The sequence below is a fragment of the Chiloscyllium plagiosum genome, unplaced genomic scaffold, assembly GCF_037043375.1.
Source record: "Chiloscyllium plagiosum isolate Xiang-an unplaced genomic scaffold, Cpla_swu_hap1 HiC_scaffold_1, whole genome shotgun sequence".
Taxonomy (NCBI): Eukaryota; Metazoa; Chordata; class Chondrichthyes; order Orectolobiformes; family Hemiscylliidae; genus Chiloscyllium; species Chiloscyllium plagiosum.
The window spans coordinates 123530608-123553017 of NW_028270139.1; the positions used below are offsets into that span (position 1 = coordinate 123530608).

Consider the following 22410-nt stretch of genomic DNA (forward strand, 5'->3'; position numbering starts at 1 on the left):
AAGTCCTTGAACACTATGGGCAATTTTAATCTGGCCCTAACCTGCACATCTCTGGATTGAGAGAAGAAACTGGAGCACCCAGAGGAAACCCACGCAGACACTGGGAGAACGTGCAAACTCCAAATTGCCTGAGGCTGGAATTGAACTGGGTCCCTGTGCTGTGAAGCAGCAGTGCTAACCACTGAGCCACCGTGCACCCAGCAAGGTGAAATGTCCCTTCTATGAAAAACTTAGCCTCATGAATGCACTATAGTGCCCTCCCTCCCCCACTGACTGTACTGAGACAAAGGGGAATCCAGGATTTTGACCTAGCATTGATAAAGTAACAACAACATTGTGTCAAGTTAAGAACAGGAGCAGGAGTAGACCATTCAGTCCTTTGAGCCTACCCCACCACTGAATAAGATCATGGCTGATCTGATTGTAAATTCACACACCCATGATAACTTTTCAACCCCATGCTTAACAAGGATCTATCTACCTTTGTTTTTAAAATCAAGAACTCTGCTCTGATTATTTTCTTAGAAAGTTCCATTGGTGGAGGGATTGAATGTTCAAAGAGTTGGATGGAATGACAAATGACTGGTTGCTTTGTTCTGGATGGTATCCAGTTTTCAGAGGATGTTGAAGATGTACAGATCCAGCTAATTGGAATTATTGTATTATGCAGATGTTATCAGCAAAGGCTAAACAGTTTGCAAGGTCAGGTAGCATCCAAGGAACAGGAGAATCGACGTTTCGGGCATAAGCCCTTCTTCTGAAGAAGGGCTTATGCCCGAAACGTCGATTCTCCTGTTCCTTGGATGCTGCCTGACCTGCTGCGCTTTTCCAGCAACACATTTTCAGCTCTGATCTCCAGCATCTGCAGTCCTCACTTTCTCCTAAACAGTTTGCAACTCTACTCACTGGAACTTAAAATGAGGTGATTTCATTAAACATATAAAAGGTTCTTATGGGCTTGACAGGGTAAATGCTGAGAGAACATTGCCCCTCATGGGAGAGTCTAGGACCAGAGGGCATCATCTCAGAATAAAGGGGCAGCAGTTTAAGACTGAGATGAGGAGGAATTTCTTCTGAGGGTTGACAGCCTTTGGAACTCCTTGCCACAGAGAGCGATGGGATCCTTGGTTATCTCAGCTTTAAATATATACAAGTTCTCAATCAGTAGGGGAATCTAGGGTTAATGGGAAAAGTCAGCAAAGTGGACGTGAGGCATGTTAGATCACTATGATGGCAATGAATGGTAGAGCAGGCTTGAGGGACCAAATGGCCGACTCCTGTTCCTATTTGTTCTGATCTTATGCTCTTGATCTGCACCACGCAAATGGTGTCAAGGCTTTGGGTAGTCTCAGAGTGTGTTTCCCTTTACAGTTAGCAATTCAACCAACTCAGTTTGAATTCCGCAATCTGATTAGTAAGAAGTCTCACTGTTGAATCTTTGACACAACACCAAAGATCCTGTAAAGGATGCTGTGTTACACCCGGCACCAAATTACTGTTAGTCTCCATGTAGAATCCCACAATGTTGCATTTGTCAGTAAGTTTTCCTTTCTCTGCTGAGTGCAATCTCCAAGCCATTGTCGCTTAAATGGATTGAGTCGTCAAATACTTTTAGAACAAAGCAAGCTGAAACAGACGATAGACAACTTACACTAGACTTGGTCGCTGCCACTGTGTAGTTCTGTTATTGTGATTCACATAATATGTCCGACCCAGGTTGTCAGTCTTCTCTTCCCAGCCAGGTGGCAGTGGTGGTAGCGGTTGCTCGCGTTGTGTACCTGAATCATTGGGGTCAACCATATCCCAGGCACGCTTAACAGCATTGAAAAGAAAATGGAAAGTGTTAATGAACCAATACAACAGTAATATTGCAGCATTTCTGTGGTGGGAACAAGAGAGTTCCTACTGAATTCTCTCTTTTGATGGACTTAAGAAGTTGGAGAAGTACAAGGGAGAGAAAGGAATCTGCGAATGACTGGGATGTTGTCAAGGCTGGAGAGTTTCATTTATGAAGAGAGATTGGACAGCTTGGGGTGATTTTCCTCAGAGTAGACAAGATTGAGAAGGGACATGATTGAGATGTATAAGATTATGAGGAGCACAGATAAGGTATGCAGGAAGAAACCCGCCCTGTTGAATGAGGGAGCAATGACAAGATGTATGGGCATTGATGAAGGTTTAGAGAGGAGAGGAAAAAAAAAACTTTTTTATCCAGCGGGTGAGCGTCTGGAACTCACTGTATGTGGAAGGTGGTACAGGCAGAAATTCTCTAACATTGAAGTAGTATTTGGTTTCCCCAAAGTAGTAGGATGGCACAGTGGCTCAGTGGTTAGTACTACTGCCTCACAGCACCAGGGACCACAGTTCGATTCCAGCTTCTGGCGACTGTCTGTGTGTAGTTTGCACATTCTTCCTGTGTCTGCGTGGGTTTCCTTTGAAGTCCAAAGATGTGCAGGCCAGGTGAATTGGGCATGCCCATAGTGTTAGGTTAGGTGCATTAGTCAGGGCAAATACAGCACAATAGGGTAGGGGAATGGGTCAATGTGGACCTGTTGGGCCAAGTGGCCTGTTTCTACACCTTAGGGGCTCTATGATTTAGGTATGTAGTTGCGTGCCATTAAGGGACAAAAGTGTTGGTAAGTGGGATTATAATAGTTCCATTAGAATGCTTTGTTCTTGGTCATAAAATTGTGACGGGTTATAATCTCTTTTAGAAAACCCTCAATACTCATTTATTTGAAATCAAGACTAATTGCATGATTGTCCACTCGCAGGACATTGTGAACGTATGCATAGGAATAGTTCTACCACTCCATTTGATCGTGGCATATCCTTATAGCAATTCCATTTATCTTGCTCCATTTCCGAAGAAACTCTAACCTTATGTACCATCAGTCACCACCTTCAAAATTTAAATTGATATTACTATTGAGAGCCAGGCTCCAGATTTCAATTTCCTTTTAATGTGTAGAAGTACCACCTGATATAATTTCTCAATCACCAAGCTGTAATATCAAGAGTTTTCATTCTCCACAGTCTCCCACTGGTTAACCAGTATTTTTTTTCTCAGACCTTCAAAACAATGGAAAGCTTACCTTGTTTAGTTTTTTTTCTCTACATACTTTGGGTTATTGAAATGCAAGTGTATTATAATTTAAGACCGTAAATCATGAATGGCTTTGCATTGTTTTAAAAATAGTATGTTACAATACACGGTTCTTCACCTTATTTTCACCACAAAGTATCGAGAAAAACCACTGCTCTCCGAGTGCGCAGAGGTAACCAGTCATCCCTATATACAATGAGCTAGCCCACCTGGAATTTTAAGCTGTGACGAATGAACAGTCATTTCTATGACTCAGATCGAGTGTAAGAAGAAAAGCATACTTCTGAGTAATTTGGCTCTGTTAAATAGCCATCTATTTCTGATAATGGGCATTGCATATTTACATTAATAGTATATAGCTGAGATAGAAACGGTATCAGAGTTCAAAAGGAACCATGAGTAAGATCACAAAGCTTTGTGGCTTACATCTGAAATACCAATCACATAAATACAGCTATGTGCACTGCATATCCATTAAGCAACAAACTCCACAGTTTACACAAAATCTTGCTGATTTCTTTAATTCCCTATGAAAAAAAATTCTCTGACCTCAGTAGGCAATTACACAAGTTTCCAAAATACTTAGCTAAACATACAACTTCCACTATATCTGATGCTTTCTGCAACCCCAGTCATGAGAGAAAATATAATGACTCAGAAGGCAGTCAACAGACCTTCTATTATTCTCTCGCCTATCAATTCCCTTACAAAAACCAAAATAATTCTGAAGTTTTCTTTTAACAGAACTAATTAAGGCAGTGAGACTTACCTGGTGGAAAATAAAATGAAATCAATCATAATTCTTCTTCAGCAAGTTGAGTGCTTTTAATTGTACTATATAATTCACATGTGCAAAAACCTACTGTCAACAAGTAATTGAATAAATTTCACAATTCCCAGATTTATACCTCAGATTCTTCCCTCTGTTCGGGTGTTTCTTCTGGTCCACCATTCCTTGGCAAGTAGGCCATTTTCAATCGCAGAAATCCTTTAACTCGGGATTTATGACTGGAAATGTGAAAATTAAAATAAATTTAATCCAAAATGAAATTGCTCTCATGACCTTTTGAAATGGTTTTAGCCTATATAATGATGACACTGAAAATTCTGTGCCAAAAACTACATCCCTTTTCAAATTCAAACAAGATGATAGAAAAGGTGAATTATTCTGAATGAACGAATATACAATGTACATTGGTAATTTATGATGTAAATAAAAAATTCTTATCAGTATTAATTTCCAACATTTAAATTGACAGTGGGATGATGCAATTTTAAGTCCAAAACAGGAGGAAAAAAGTAGATCAAATACAAATTTGCATTGTCTTAATCTGAAATATTTGATCAATATGCTTAAACCGGAACATTCATGTAATTAATTAGCACATTCTTGCATATTTGAAACAATTTCCTAATACCAGAGACCACTCTGGTCACATTTTATTTCCAAAATTACATGCTAACCAAGTCTGTTATGATAGAATCGTGTCATTCTACATGCTTCGTTAAGTTTATCCAGTATGTAAGTGGTTCATATAGACATTAACATAGAACATAGAAAAGTACAGCACAGAACAGGCCCTTGGGCCCACGATGTTATGCCAAGATTTAATCCTAATGTAAAATATAGTAATAACTTACACACCCCTCAACTCACTGCTATCCATGTGCATGTCCAGCAGTCACTTAAATGTCCCCAATGACTCTGCTTCTACCACCACAGCTGGTAACGCATTCCATGCATTCACAACTCTACGTAAAAAACCTATGTCTGACGTCTGCTTTATACCTTCCTCCTAATATCTTCAAACTATGACTTCTCGTACCAGTCAACCCTGCACTGGGGAAAAGTCTCTGGCTAAGATTCTGGGTTTCCAGCTTCTTCTGTACTCAGTTACTTGATCTCAGATATCAACTTAAGAGAAACTCATATACACTTAGAACCAGTGAAATGTGTACATTTCTAGCACTAAAGGCAACTTTTCAATCCCATCGTGATTCTTCTGGCTCTTAGCCAAAACAGTATTAAACTCATCCTTCTGCCCTGCATTTTGCCAGATATCTTGATTTCCAATACTTTGAAAGAAAGGCAATTTCTATCTCAACTCCCTCCGGCAAAGCATACCACGTTGCAACAGCTGTGAAGATATTTTTACATTCATCTCTGGTCATCCTTGGTCAATGTTAAGTTTAAAATCCCTCATAACTGACTCCCCAGAGGAGAATAAAATCTCTGTTAAACCTACCAAACTTCTAAACAATTATTAAAACCTCCACAAAATCCCCCAAGCCTTATCCTCTCCACTGCAATTTGCCTCATAATTAAGTCTAGCTACTCATTCTTCGTGCGAGTGTGTACTGTATGGCTTTAATGTCCTTTTAATAAAGCATCAATTAGCACTACTCTCATCAGGTATTATTAATAATGTTTACCATGAAATGAGTCATGGTATACAAACCAATACAAACAGAAAATTGTGAGAAGATCTGATATTATTTGACTTAAAATTAAAGCCAGATAAGTAATTACAATTCACCTTGTTCCTGGTTTAAATTTTCAGACTCAGTGATATTTCAAAGTTGTTTTGCAATTTCTAAGGATAGAATGTTGGCAATTAAGCACCCCAAGGTATATGCAGTGAAATCTCTCCAGTGAAATGCCAGAGTTGAAAATTCATATTCACCAAATACAATCTAAAATCATTCATTACGTTTTTTAGATAATTAAATTGCAAGATGCATGAATGGTGAAAAACGTCAGTAAGAAGTAATAAAAAGGTCGCAAGGGAAATAAGCTTTCCAAGCTACAAGATAAATCACCAATATTGGATATGGTGAAATCAATTTTGAACTTCCATGGACAATGAGAATGCTGAATCCTAGAAAAAGGAGTAAGCCATTCAGTTCATCATGCCTGACCACTTCGCCTGGGACAAGACATCTATCCAAGGACAAGCCAAACAGAGACACGCACAAGAATTCCTAGAAGCATGCCATTCCAACCGGAATTCTATCAACAAACACATTGACTTGGACACCATTTACCACCCCTTGAGAAAAAGAACAGGAAATGACATCACCACAGAAATAATATCACCAACCCAAAGAAACCCAAATATATAAATAGAAAGCAGGAATCATCAGCAGTGCTTCGTCCAGAGGCTCACTGAAGATGTTACCTAGTATGGTGACAAAATGTCTGAAAATGAACGTTCCAGCTTGGCAAACAAACCAACATACAGAACCTCAACTTGAGCTACAAATCTTCTCAAAACTCACTAACATCTTTGAAATGTCTGCCAGACTACTCAGACCTCTTGACATCATAATAGCCCACAAACCCACCAAACACACTAAAACAACAAATATTGAACTTGAAAGACCCTGTACAGACTATAGGCAAAACTAATGTAATTTACAAAATACCTTGCAAGAACTGTAACAAACAATACATTGGACAAACAGGCAGAAAACTAGCCACCAGGATACACGAACATCAACTTGCCACAAAAAGACATGATCCATTCTCACTCGTATCCTTACATACAGATGAGGAAGGACACCACTTTGACTGGGACAACACATCCATCCTAGGACAAACCAAACAGTGACACGCACGAGTATTTCTGGAAGCATGACATTCCAACCAGCACTCTATCAACAAACACATTGACTTGGATCCCATTTACCACCCCCTGAGAAAAAGAACAGGAAATGACATCACCAATCCAAGGAAACAGAAATATAAATAGAAAGTGGGCCATACCACCAGTGCTACATCCAGAAGCTCACTGATGATGTTACCTAGTATGGTGATGAAATGCCTGAAAACAAACCTATCAGGTCAGCGAGTAAACCTACATCCAGAACTTCAAACAGAGCTATAAATCTTCAGAAAACTAGCTATTCAGGTATTCTACCTGAATTTTGTGTGCTTAGCAGTGTGGGAAGAATCATGGGTTAATGTTGATCCTTTTAGTCACAAACTAGGGCCATGTTATGATATTTAAGTGGGGATATTTAGGATAGTTTTCACTATGCAGTTTACTGGCATTCTAACATCATAGTAAAGCAAAACTGGAAAGCAAGAGTCTACTGTAAATGAAGACAAATGTATAGCTTGATAGGCAAAGTAAAATAAAACAACACATGCAAAAGTTAATTTTATACTTATTTAAAATGAGAAATGAGATAGACATCAGACTGTATCAAAATACAACAGAACAAATAACAAAACTCATCCTAAAGAACTATTGATGAAAAAATTTGGAAATGCATAGAAGGGAACTGGAATGGTTATTTGTTGAATTCAATTCAAGTATTTCACTCACAAATACAAAAACAACACTATGCAATCTCAAATAATAACTCACCTCCTTGGCCTGAGCAGAAAGTCCTTAAAAGTATATGGCCTCTCCAAGGCAGGATCTTCTGCCTGTTTGAAAAATAATACAATTAAGGCATTAATCCTGTTCCTAATTTCATAAGGAGTTTTGAAATAAGGAGACTTTTGAATACATTTTTTCTCAGTCTCACCTTTTTGGAATATGTACAAAGCTCCCAAGTAATTTTGTGCGAATACAAATGCCTTAAGTATAAAGAAAACATGAATCTATGCATTGAACCTTATGGTATTTACAAGATTTAGATATTACAAGTCCATTTCCCGTGGTGTTGCTGTGCCAAGATCAAATGTCATCTGCAGGTGAAATGGGTAAGATGACAGGTTTAACGTAGATAAAGTAGTTTTAAGGTGCATGGGTCGTTACAACATATTGCGTAACACATTCCACAGACATTGGGAAGCAGAGGTGTTCGAAGAAGCAGAGAATAAGGTTGGAGCATTTAGGTTTTTCAGAAACATGGGCTCAGAAGCTTAAAACTGAGGAGCTCTGCAAGAACCATTGGTGGGAGACTGTAAATTATTCATATGTAAACCTGCCATGCGATGAGTTTGCATTTTACAGACAGGTGTAGGGATTTATAATAAAAAGGTTGATAAATCAGAGAAGAAATATACACAGATATCAGACACTTCAATAATGCAATTTTTGGTCAGCATGCTCAACAGTAAAATCAGAAATTACTTGCTTTCAGGAATTTTGCAAAACAAAAGCAGCAATTAATTTTTTCATTAATTTAATTATTACATAGCAGCACATAAAGTCATAATAAACAAAGCTAAAACCTAGGTATTATTTACAAGAGATGTACTGATGTAGTCTTTTTAAAAATATTAAAATGGCTCCAATACAAATACTGGGGAAGATGAATTTTTATGAAACAATTCTTATTTTTAAAATTCATTTATGAGAGTTGGGTGTCACTGGCTGGCCAGCATTGATGGCCCATCCCTAGTTGCCCTAGAGGTGGTGGTGGTGAGCTGCCTTCTTGAATTGCTGCAGTTCACTTGCTGCGGATTGGGCCATAACGCAGGTAGGAAGGGAATTCCAGGATTTTGACTCAATGACTGTAAAGGAATGGCAATATATTTCCAAGACAGGGTGATGATTGGCTTGGAGATGAACTTGCAGGTGGTGGTGTTCCTAAGTACCTTGTGCCCTTGTTCTTCTAGTTGCAAGCGGTCATGCATTTGGAAGGTGCTGTCTAAAGGTCTTTGGTAAATTTCTGCAGTGCATTGTGTAGATCGTACACACTAATGTTACTGAGCGCTGGTGGTGGAGAGTTCGAATGTTTATAGATATGGTGGTAATGACGCAGGTTGTTGCATCCTGAATAGTTCAAGCTTCTTGAGCGATGTTGAAGTTGCACCAATCCAGGCAAGTGGGGAGTATTCCATTACACTCCTGACTTGAGGCTTGTAGTTGACTTTGGGGTGTCAAGAAGGGAGTTACTCACTGCAGTATTAGCCATTGTGTTTATGTGGTGAGTCCAGTTGAGTTTCTGGTCAATGGTAACCCCAAGGATGTTGACAGTGGGCGAATTCAGTGATGCTAATACAGTTGAATGTCAAGGGGCAATGGTTCGAATATCTCTTATTGGTGATGGTCATTGTCTGGCATTTGTGTGGCACAAATGTTACTTACCACTTGTCGGTCCAAGCCTGGATATTGCCCAGATCTTGTTGCATTTAAGCATGGACTGCTTCAGTACTTGAGTAGCAGCAAAAGGTGCTGAACACTGTGCAAACATCTCCACTTCTGACCTTATGACAGAGGGATGGTCATTGATGAAGATTGTTGGGTCTAGGACACTACCTCGAGGCACTCCTGCAGAGATGTCCTGAAGCTGAAATGACTGACCCTCCACCTCAACCATCTTCCTTTGTACCAGTTATGACTCTAAACAGTGGAGTGTTTACCCCCAATACCCATTGATTCCAGTTTTGCCAGGGCTCCTTGATGCCATACTCGGTCAAATGTGGCCTTGATGTCAAGGGCTGTCACTCTCACCTCACCTCTGGAATTCAGCTCTTTTGTCCATGTTTGAACCAAGGCTGTAATGAGATCAGGAGCTGAGTGACCCTGGCAAAACCTAAACTGGGCGCCAGACAGCAGGTTATTGCTGAGCAGGTGCTGCTTGATAGCATTATTGATGACACCTACCATCACCTTACTGATGATGGAGAGTAGACTGATTGGGCGGTAAGTGGCTGGGTTGGGTTTATCCTGCTTTTTGTGTACAGGACGTACCCGAGCAATTTTCCACATTGTCGGGTAGATGCCACTGGAAGAGCTTGCCTAGGGGAGCAGCAAGTTCTGGAGAATGTCTTCAGTACTATTGCTGGAATGTTATCAGGGCCCATTGTCTTTGCAGTATCCAGTGCCTCCAGCCATTTCTTGATATCATGTGGAGTGAATTGAATTGGCTGGAGACTGGTACCTGTGATCCTGGGGACCACGGGAGGAGCCCGAGATGGATCATCCACTCAGCACTTCTGACTGAAGATTGTTGCCAATGCATCAGCCTTATCTTTTGTACTGATGTGCTGGGCTCTTCCACCATTGAAGATGGGGGTATTTGTGGAGCCTCCTCCTACAGTGAGTTGTTTAATTGTCCACCACAATTCGCGACTGGATGTGGAAGGACTGCAGAGCTTAGATATGATCCATTGGTTGTGGGATCGCTTAGCTCTGTCTATCACTTGCTGTTTATGCTGTTTGACACGCATGTAGTCTGGTTGGTTGCTTCACCAGGTTGACATCTCATTTTTAGGTATGCCTGATGCTGGCCCTGGCATGCCCTCCCGCACTTTCCATTGAACCAGGGTTGATCCCCTGGCTTGATGGTAATGGTTGAGAGGGGCATATGCCACAAGGTTGCAGATTGTCATGGAGTACAATTCTGCTGCTGTTGATGGCCCACAGCGCCTCATAGTTGTCCAGTATTGAGCTACTAGGTTGGTTCAAAGTCGGTCCCATTTAGCACGGTGATAGAACATAGAACTACACAGAGCAGAACAAACCCTTTGGCCCTCGACGTTTCACCGACCTGTGAACTAATTTCAGCTCTTCCCTCTACACTATCCTATCATCATCCATGTGCTTATCCAAGGATTGGTTAAATCTCCCTAATGTGGCTGAGTTGACCAAATTAGCAGGTAGGGCATTCCACACCCTTACTATTCTCTGCATAAAGAACCTGCCTCTGACATCTGTCTTAAATCTATCACCCCTCAATTCATAGTTATGCCTCCTCATACAAGCTCGTCATCATCCCAGGAAAAAGACTTTCATTGTCTACCCTATCAAATCCTCTGATCATCTTGTATGTCTCTATTAAATCCCTCTTCGCCTTCTTTTTTCCAATGAGAACAGACCCAAGTCTCTCAGCCTTTCCTCATAAGACCTTCCCTCCAGACCAGGCAACATCCTGGTAAATCTCTTCTGCACCGTTTCCAGTGTTTCCACATCCTTTCCAAAGTATGGCGACTAGAACTGTACACAATATTCCAAATGTGGCCACACTAGTGTTTTGTATAGTTGCAGCATGATATTGCAGCTCCGGAACTCAATCCCTTTACGAATGAAACCTAACACACCGTATGCCTTCTTAACAGCACTATCAACCAGAGTGGCAACTTTCAGGGATCTATGTACATAGATCTACACATCTGCACTACCAAGAATCTTTCCATTGACCCAGTACTCTGCCTTCCTGTTATTCTTCCCAAAGTGCATACCTCACATGTAGTTGCCACCTCTCAGCCCAATTCTACAGTTTATCCAAGTCCCCCTGCAACCTGTAACATTCTTCCACACTGTCCACTACTCCACCAATTTTAGATTATTAGATTACACTACATTACAGTGTGAAACAGGCCCTTCAGCCCAACAAGTCCACACCGCCCCGCCGAAGCACAACCCACCCATACCCTTACATTTACCCCTTACCTAACACTATGGGCAATTTAGCATGGCCAATTCACCTGACCTGCACATTTTTGGACTGTGGGAGGAAACCGGAGCACCCGGAGGAAACCCACGCAGACACGGGGAGAACGTGCAGACTCCACACAGTTAGTCACCTGAGGCGGGAATTGAACCCGGGTCTCAGGCGCTGTGAGGCAGCAGTGCTAACCACTGTGCCACCGTGCCGCCCACTTTAGTGTCATCTGCAAATTTACTAATCCATCCATCTATGCCTGCGTCTAAGTTATTTATAAAAATAACAAACAGCAGCGCTCCCAAAACAGATCCTTGTGGCACACCACGAGTAACCGGACTCCAGGCTGAATATTTTCCATCAACCACCACTCGCTGCCTTCTTTCAGAAATCAGTTTCTAATCCAAACTGCTAAATCACCCTCAATTCCATCCCTCTGCATTTTCTCCAACAGCCTACCATGTGGAACCTTATCAAAGGCTTTACTGAAGTCCATATACACCACGTCAACTGTCCTACTCTCATCTACATGCTTGGTCACCTTCTCAAAAAACTCAATGAGGGTGGTGAGACATGACCTGCCCTTGAAGAAACCATGTTGACTATGTGAAATCAAATTGTTGCTTGCTCGATGATTATAAATCTTATCTCTTATTATCCTTTCCAAAATCTTTCCTACAACAGAAGTAAGGCTCACTGGTCTATAATTACCTGGGTCATCTCTACTGCCCTTCTTGAACAAAGGCACAACATTTGCATTCCTCCAGTCCTCTGGTACTAAACCTGTAGACAATGATGACTCAAATATCAAAGCCAAAGGCTCTGCTATCTCCTCCCTAGCTTCCCAGAGAATCCTCAGATAACTCCCATCTGACCCAGGGGACTTGTCTACTTCTCCAATCGATAACACTGTCCGTAACTAACTTCGATCCTTTTTAGTCTAATATCTCGTACCTCAACATGGTAATGCCACACAACATGATGGAGGTTATTCTCAATGTGAAGGCGGGACCTAATCTCCACAAGTACAGTGCGGTGGTCACTTTTACCTGTACTGTCATGGACAGATGCATCTGCAGCTGGCAGAGTAGAAAGGATGAGGTCAAATATATTTTTTCCCTTGTTGGTTCCTTCACCAACTGCCGCAGACCCAGAATAGCAGTTATATTCTTTAGGACCCGATCAGCCCGATCAGTAATGCTGCTACCAAGCCACTCTTGGTGGTAGACAATGAAATCCCCAGCCCAGTGTATATTTTGAGCAGTTGCCACCCTCTGTGCTTCCTCTAAGTGTTGTTCAATATGGAGAAGTGTTGATTCATCAGCCAAAGGAGATTGGTATGTGGTAACTAGTAAAAGTTTTCCTTGCCCATGTTTAACCTGAAGTCATGAGACTTCATGGGGTCCGGAGTCGATGTCAAGGATTCCCAGGGCAACTACCTCTGTGCTGCCACCTCTGCTGAGTCTGTCCAGCTGATGAGACAGGAACATATCCAGGGATGGTAATGGCGATGTCTGGATGTTATCGGTGAGGTATGATTCTCCGACTGACTATGTCAGGTTGTTGCTAGACTAGTCTGTGAGACAGCTCTCCCAATTTCAGCACCAGCCCCCAGATGTTGGAAGGAGGACTTTGACAGGGCTGTTTGTGTTTTTGCCATTGTCTTTTCTGGTACCAAGGTCAATGCCAGGTGGTCCATCCAGTTTTAATCCTTTATTGTGATTTTCTAGCGATTGATACAATTGAGTTTCTTGTTAGGCCATTTCAGAGGGCAGTTGAGAGTCAACCACATTGCTGTGGCTGTGGAGTCATATGTAAGCCAGACCAAGTAAGGATGGCAAATTTCCTTCCCTAATGGGCATTAGCGAACCAGATTGATAATTGACAATTGATAATGGTTTCATAGTCGACTCTTAAATCCAGATTTTTGTCATTGAATTCAAATTCCATCATCAGTCATGGTGGGATTCAAAACCAGGTCCCCAGAACATTATTCTGGGTTTCTGGATTAATAGTCGAGCGATAATACCACTAGGCTATCGCCACAGGTTCTGGCCACAGTAATCTTAAGGTCTGTATCCACACCACCCCCAAGAGTGGAAGGCAGTGGCAAATCACCTTGGGGGGAAAGAAATGCTGTCACAGAGCTGTACATCACAAAAACAGAACCTTCGGTCCAACCCGTCCATGCCAACCAGATAGCCTAAATTAATCTAGTCCCATTTGGCAGCATTTGGTCCATATCCCTCTAACCCTTCCTATTCATGTATGCATTCAGAGGCCTTTTAAAAATTATAATTGTACCAGCTTCCACTACTTCCTCTGACAGCTCATTCCATACACGCACAACTCTCTATTTGAAAAAGTTACCCTTTAAGTGCTTTTTAAATCTTCTCCTCTCATCTTAAATCTATGCCCTCTAGTTTTGCACTCTGCTACGCTATGGTCAAGACCTTGGCTATTCACCTATGCATGCCCCTTATGATTTTATAAACTTCTGTAAGGTCACCCTTCAGAATCTGACGCTTCACGGTAAATAGCCCCAGCTTATTCAGCCCCTCCTTATAGTTCGATCCTTCCAACATCCTTGCAAATCTTTTGTGAACCCTTTCAAGTTTCACAACATCTTTCTGATACCAGGGAGATTGCAGAATTGAATGCAGTATTCCAAAAGTGGCCTCACCAATGTCCTGTTCAGCTGCACCACAATTTCCCACTCAATGCACTGACCAATAAAGGTAAGCAAACGAAGCATTTTCATCATTATCCTGTGTATCTGCAAGTCTACCTTGTGTCAAAGTGGTGCAGAATGAAACAGACCTCCTTTCAGACAAAGCATTCAGGATATCATGCATCTGCTGAACCAACATGTTGCTTCCAACAAGTTCAACATCAAGCTGTTGTGGTTTCAAAAAATCTCAAATGTTTGTTGCAACAGGTCATTTTGCATGGTAGCTTAGGCTTGCAGGAGTTTAATACGTAAGTTATTACATGATGCCTATTTTAGCTGCAGCTCATTGTACTAATTAACTAGATTCCTCTTCAGAATATTTCTTTTTTCCCCTGAGGTTCCACCTCGATTAATCTGTTAATTATTTTCAATGATTCCATTGCTAGAAATGCAAGAGTTCATTCCATGTTTTATATCTAACACAATGGCTGACGCAAACTTTAGACTAAAGGCAACATGAAAAGGAATTTGCCTGAATAAGAAGGTGAAGGGCAGGCTAAAGCCGATAAGCAGAAACTAATCAAGTTTATGCTGTCTCATGAAAGTTATCTGAACAATGCATTTCAAATAGCTGAATTTATGCGTCCCAAGATTATATTTTCTATTTAAAGAAAAAGTATCATAGCCTCCAAACAGTAGTTGAAGCTCAAGCTCTGAAAAGACCAGATTGAATAACAAGCATAAAAAATTTGAAACTGGATGCATGGTACGGCCACAGAATGAACTGAAGCACGAACCTTATAGAGGACATTGCCCACACAGTAAAATATTATTGACATGCCTGACCAGAGGCACCTCAACCGTGCAGCACACAAGTTTTCAATAACCAGCACTCACAGATAGCGTTAAAAAGAGACAATACTTAAATTTTGAATATTAGGTATGCCAACTTCATTTTTATAAAGTTATTTGAGAGATATGGGCATGCTGGCTCGGTCAACATTTACCATTATTGCTTTAGAGATAATGATGATGATAAGCTATCTTCTTGGACTGCTGAAATTCTCGGATTGTGTTCTCATTGTGGTGTTAGGAAGGCAGCTCCAGGATTTTGACCCAGTGACGGTGAAGGAGCAGTGATACAGGTTCCAAGTCAGGATGGTGAGAGATTTGAGGCAATCTTGCAGGCGATGGTGTTCTGCTGCATCTGTTGCCCTTGTCTTTCTAGGTATTGTGGTTGCAGGTTTGAAAGAGGTTATTGATGATACTATCTTATAGATAGTACACACTGCTACCCGTGTACTAGGGTGGTGAGGGGAATGAATACTAAAGGTGGTGGATGGGTGCTAATTTAGTAGGCTTATTTGACTTGGATGTTATCAAGCTTCTTGAGTGTCGTTGTGAATATATAAACAGAACTCTTCTTTTCGACAGTCTTACTAATGGCCAAAGTGAGCCCTACATCCTGCGGGCCCAGCTAATAGTATATGGAAGATTCTATGCTCTTGGTTAAGATTGATTACCTGTACATTGGATAGGTTCTATGATCTACAGCTCTTTGGGCTAAAGCTTCAAAATCGGAAACAGAATAATAAGCTAATGATCAACCATAGCTCAAATAGCTCCTATTTTTTCTGTTATTTTTCTATGTTTCTATGTGCCAGGCAGAAGATCTTCTGGGAACAGACTTCGTGTTTGCTTCAAATATGTGTGGAAAGCAACAAAAAAACCCTTAATGCTTCCCTTTTCCCTCAAAGTATGGTTAGCACAAATGATTTCATCAAGACATCATCCTAAATGGGTTCAGTCCCATTTGTATCCCAATATGGTATGTGTTACGATTATCTTAGAACAGAAGAACAAAAAGCCTAATGTACAGGACTAACCTTAAAGACTGGCTTACCCAAAACTCCAAGAATGAGGCTATTCTTGGAGTGGAAAACCACGGTCATCTGTGTAACTTGGCACAGTACATAAACAAAGGCAAATTGCCAAATTGTTACTGACTAATTGAAGTGCAATTAAAATGGGAAATATATGAACATTTTTAATAACAGAAATCAAATGATGATAGAATTTCAAAGCAAAGCAAGATCGTAGAGAAGAGAACAAACTGCCAAGTTTCATCTGACTGAGGTGGAATCTTCAACATGAAGCTGAAAATATAAAAGACATGCAATGTAGCTAAACTATAATTAGAGAATGATACAACACAGGAGGCCATTGGCATGACTATGCAGGTTTTTTGAAGGAAGTATTTAATTAGTTTCTTTATCCTGTACTTTGTCCATTATTCTGCAAATTCCTACTTTTAAAGCATTCATCCTTGACCATTGAATCATCTTCTCCCACTCCCTTTCAGGCAGTACCTTTCAAATCACCGTACCTTTATAGCATTTCTCCTCATCTCACCTTGGGTTCTTCAACCCATACCCTTCAGTATGTTTCTTATTGTCACTGATACTGCAAAGTTTCTCATTATTGACTTTATCAAAGTCCTTCACATGAATTGGGACAATAATTAAATCCACAGTTAGTCTTCACTAGGTGATGAAAGCAATGAACTCCATTACAAGCAAGTTAAAAGAATAACACTGAACAAATTGCAGTGCAAGGAAGCAGCATTCTGCAGCATGCAGACTCAATTCCAAACTGCTTAATGCAAATGTTGTAAAGCTATGGTAAACTCTAGATTTAAATGCACCACTTTCAACATTCGCTCCCTTCATCACTGATACATTCTGGCTGGGGCAGGCGATGTTCTTGTGGTATTTATCACTTGACTATTGATCTAGAGACCCAGGTAATGTACTGGAGACCTAGGTCCAAATCCCACCATGGAATTTAACAAACCTGGAATTCAGAGTCCAATGATGACTGTATATCCATGACCAATTGTTGAGGGAAAAAGAAACTATCTAGCTCATTAATGCCCTTTAGAGAAGGCAAGTATCATTCTTACTTGGTCTGACCTAACACATGACTCCAAGGAGAAAGTGAGGACTGCAGATGCTGGAGATCAGAGCTGAAAATGTGTTGCTGGAAAAGCGCAGCAGGTCAGGCAGCATCCAAGGAGCAGGAGAATCGATGTTTCCTGAAGAAGGGCTCATGCCCGAAACGTCGATTCTCCTGCTCTTTGGATGCTGCCTGACCTTCTGCGCTTTTCCAGCAACACATTTTCAGCTACACATGACTCCAGACCCACAGCAACATAGTTGCCTCTTAACTGGGATAGGCAATTAAAATTGGCCGAGCTAGTGACACGCATGCCCTATGAATGAGTTAAAAATGCAGTGTACACCTACACATTAAGGTTCCTTTGGCAACACCTACCAAACCCATGTTCTCGATAACCTAGAAAAACAAGGTACACTATGGTTGTCTTCCAAGCCACGCATCATCCTGATTTAGAATCAAATCATGTTCATTCACTGTAGCTAGGTCAAAGTCGAAGGACTCACTTCCTATGAGCACTAACACACCTACAACAGTATAAACTATCCCACCACTGGCTTTCCAAGTCAATTAGTGACGAACAATAAATGCAGGCCTAGCTAGCGACACCTATAACCCATGAATCAAAATAAAAATGATCTTATTTCAGGCTACTTTGAAAGTATTTAACATAAATCTGATTATAAAAATGAAGATATAAAAGCTTTAAGAAATGATAGAGGGGCATGGTCTTTTCAGGCCCAATGTTTCAAGTCTAAACTTCCATCTGTATTTAAATGACTAGAATTGGGCGGGGAATTCACAGGAAGCACAAACACAATGTGCTGAACAGACTCTGTGCAGTGTCTTTTGCTACGTTGGAATGCAGAGAAATTTAGCTTCAGATCCTCAGGAATACCAATGTAAAGCTATAATTTGAATAGACCACTAGGTGGCTCCTCATACCCAAAAGAAGAACTAAGAACATGCAGCACAAGAACAGGCTCTTCGGCCCACCAAGACTGCATCGACACACGCCTTTCTAAACTAAAAACCTCCTCTGGCAGTGCATTAGAGGCACTTACCACCCTCTATGTAAAAAAACTTTTCTCTCACGTCTCTTTTCAACTTACTCCAAGAAAATCAAAAGATAATATATAAATTAGATGAAATATACTTTCATAATTAATTTCCACCACTCTTTGTTGTTCATTCACATATTGAATCTGTTCTTGAATTTTGTTTTTGGCACCAATATGGACCATGGTCTCTGGCTGTTTATCTCCATCCTCAGAGTATTCCGCAGCCAATGACATGCTTAACCCTGACACCATAAGGCAACGTACGGTCCTGGAATCACTTTGGTACAGCTGCACATTTTCCTGTTTTCTTATTGAATCTCAGATCATGATTGGCCCTTTTCTTTCCTGCTCTACATAGCAGAATTACCCTATGCACTGTGGAAGATGCTGAGCTTGGGACTCTCCTGATAAATGACTACTCTCACTAGTGTTCAGAATGGAAAACCATGAAGAGAACAAGATGCATTTAGGGGACTCTTACACTAGATATCCTTGTTCGCTGTTCATCAATTCCTTCTCTGCTTACCCTCCTACATGAGGCAAACTCCTCGAGAAACGTGCTCGGTCAAACCAATCTCTCCTCATGGAGCAGTATTGTCATCCCTGGAATCAGCCAAGTGAGCATCCAATGCAATCCCTCTGTTGGAACTATATCCTTTCTTATGTAGGGAGAATAAAACTGCATACAATACTCCAGGCATGGTCTCACCAAGGCTCTGTATAATTGCATTAAGACAGCCCTACGTCTGAACTCAAATCCTGTTACAATGAAGCCAGAAACATTATTGAACACTCAGCAAATTCCAAAACAAACAGTGACATTGTTATATAGTGGATCGAGATCACTTCATTCCAGATGTCATTATATCCTTAGTGCATGCACAAACAAAAGAGAGGAAGCCAAGATGTGAGGTGAGAGTAACTCCTCTCAATATGAAGACAGCATTTCACATAATGCAAAATTAATGCGCTCCTGTAAAATTGAAGATAATGGCGGCGGGAGGGTGGAGTGGGGAGCTCTCCACTGTCTGGAGGCAAAAGATAGCTGTGGTAGTTAAAAACCAATCACTACAGCTGAACATTTCAGCAAGACTTTCCCAGGAATATGTCCTAGGCTTGATCATGTTAGCAAAAAGACAAAGCTGTCTAATCAATGACTGTTCAACAATAATAAGATCAGAAGGGAGGATAACACAGATGATTGCAATTCCTCTGATAATTAAACAAGGCTTGCCCCATGCATTAAGACTTGGAGAATATTTGTGACTTGGAGGTGCCGGTGTAGGACTGGGGTGTACCAAGTTAAAAAGATCACACAACACCAGGTTATGGTCCAACAGGTTTATTTGGAAGCACTGGCCTTCGGATCACTGCTCCTTCATCAGGTGGTCGTGGAGTATAAGATGGTAAGACACAGAATTTATAGCAAAAGTCTACAGTGTAATGTAACTGAAATTAGATATTGAAAAAGACCTGGATTGTTTGTTAAGTCTCTCATCTTTTCGAATGACCATGTTGCTTTCAGTTCTTTCATAACCCCAGAACAGTTAAAAGTTACATTCTCAAGTGAACTTTAACAAAAGGTGCCATGTTGGCCCAGATAATGCATTGAAGGTGTGAGGCAATTTGTGCCACAACGTTCAGACTGATTCTAATCTAAAAAAAATTAATTTCAGAATCGTACATAGATTCTAATCTTTTAAAAAAAAATCAAAAACGTAAATCCGTTTTTTATATTAGAATCAGTCTGAACATTGTAGCACAGACAGTCTCACACAAGGCACCACACACTTTAAATGCATTATCTGGGCCGACATGACACCAATTGTTAAAGTTAACTTGAGAATGTAACTTTTAAAAAAGTTCTGTGATTTACATAAGAACAAACTGAAACCAACATGCCCATTCTAAAAGATGAGATCTTAACAAACAATCCAGGTCTTTTTTAAAATTTAATTTTAGTTACAACACCCTGTAAACCTTTGTTACAAATTGTGTCTTACGATCTTATACTCCACAACCACCTGAAGGAGCAGCGCACCGAAAGCTAGTGCGTCCAAATAAAGCTGTTGGACTATAACCTGGTGTTGTGTGATTTTTAAGTTTGGACAATATTTAGTTTTGTTCTGATAATTGCCGAACAATATTTATAGCACAGAGATGTTAGGAAATGACCATCTCCACCAAGATACAACAAGAATCACCTGATGCCATTGCTGCATCGAATCACCCATCAGCAGCAACCTAAGGGTTCACTTTGGCCCAAACTTGGACAAGTTTCAACAATTTTTTATTATGCAGGTCCACAATATGTTACCACTCATTGAGCAATATACATCAGAGACACATGAATGATTGACTCAAAAAAGAAGTGGAAATATCTATTCAGGTGCAAAGATGCTCGTCTAACATTGAGGAACAAGAATGCAGCCTCCCTCGAAAATATTATCCATGATGTGTCCTCACTGGGAGCTGTTGCCATTGTCACTATATCCCAAAAGGGAGACAAAGTTTCATCGACATGAAGTTGCATAGTTTACAATGAGCAGCGAGAAAAAGTTTTTAAAAGCAGGTTCACACATAAATGTAGGGCAAGGTCATTGTTATTTCTTATACTTAGCAATCTCTCATGTTTTCTTTTACATGTCATGAGTCTTTTTTCATTTTATTTTATTACAGTGTTTAAACTATCATCACATCCAGCAATGATAAAAATTGTTTGTAGTTATCACTTGGTTTCTCTAACTATATGATAAAGATAGTAGATTATTTATGACTGCCAGTAAGCAACTGCATGTACTCACCCAAGATACCCCTTCCCTGTCTCCAATTTGTTACATTGCTTGTCCACATCCACCTCTGGATGAGGATAAATTTTCTTCACTGATATAATTGAAAGACCAAAGTCTAGCTGTGACAGGCCCAGCTCCACACAGTACTTGCAAGTCAATGGGTTTGACTCTGATAATCTCAGACTCGCTACAGTGCAGAAAGAGGCCTTTCTGCTCATCAAGTGTGCATCGATTGTCCAAAGAACATCCCACCCAAACCCAGTCTCCTACTCTATCCCCACAACCTGGCATTTACGATGGCTAATCCACCTAACATGCATATCCCTGGATACTACGGGCAATTCACCTGACCTACACATTTTTGACCTGTGGGAGCAAATTCGAGCACCTGGAGTAAATTCACGCAGACAGAGGGAGAACATGCAAACTGCACACAGACAGACAGGCTGGAAGCGAACTTGGGTCCCTGGCGCTGAAGTGCTAACCACTGAGCCACCACGCCACCCGCAAGTTGGTAACAGTGAATTTTATGGATTGTTCTCTTTTTAAAATAATGAATAAACTGGACAGAATAGTCAGGGAGAAAGTGTTCCTGTTTGTAATGATCAAGATGAGAGGACACATTTAATGTGATGTGCAAAAGAAGCAAACCTTTTCACACGGCGCCTGGAATGTCTGGATGTGCGGTGGAGGTGGGTTCAATTGAGGCGTTCAAGAGAGCATTAGATCATTATTTGAATCAAATCAATGAATAGGATTAGGAGTAAAGGGCAGGAGAATGGCACTAAGTCATGTTGATCACATGGAGAGACAGCGAACACATGAAAGGCCAAATGGACTACTCCTATGCTATAACAACTGAGCTAAACCGGTTCTGTGCTGGAGGCAACTTAATCCTGGAATTTCAGCTAGTAGAAATACAGACGATTTTGCAGATGTATGAATTAATTTACATGAAGGGCCAGAACAATGGAGTACTGAAGATAGAGTGCTTGACTCTCGGAATTTCTCAGTGAGGAATTGATAGTGGGAGAAAGAATGCTATTCTGGCCTTTTATAAAACATGGTTTGATCGGAGAGTGGGAATCAACAACAGCAACAGCCTAGTAGCATTAATTAGGTGAGACGATTGCAGATCAGTTGATGAGTTCTTAGAGTTTTCTTTCCCCTATTTAAACCAGGGGAGTACTTTAAACTGGCACTGCATATGCACATCTTTAAAATGATTGTATTCAAGTTGCAACTTAGTCAAGCTCCTTAATACGATTACAAATACAGAGGAAACAGGTAGGCAGTATTTCGTTCGGTTAATTGAATTCCGGATAACATAGTTTAGCTGAGCATTGGGACCTTGCGACCTTGCCGGATAATCCAACATTCGGATAATCGAGGTTCCTCTGTAAGTGAGTGATATTTCTAAATGTTAAACTTAACTTAATAAATAAAACACAATGAAGATGGCAAGACATGTGCATGTTA

The 22410-nt window shown here is 40.7% G+C and overlaps 1 protein-coding gene across 19 annotated transcripts in view; it reads right to left on the reverse strand.

Annotated features, from left to right (window-relative positions):
- Positions 1-22410, reverse strand: part of nedd4l (NEDD4 like E3 ubiquitin protein ligase) — a 497553-nt gene that overhangs the window by 116829 nt on the left and 358314 nt on the right. For all 19 annotated transcript variants that reach the window (XM_087990470.1, XM_043678365.2, XM_087990460.1 and 16 more), the window contains 3 exons: positions 7480-7541; positions 4015-4114; positions 1652-1812 (listed from right to left, as the gene is read on the reverse strand). In XM_087990470.1, coding sequence (XP_087846596.1) covers positions 1652-1812; positions 4015-4114; positions 7480-7541 — 323 coding nt within the window. The remainder of the gene's footprint in view (positions 1-1651; positions 1813-4014; positions 4115-7479; positions 7542-22410) is intronic.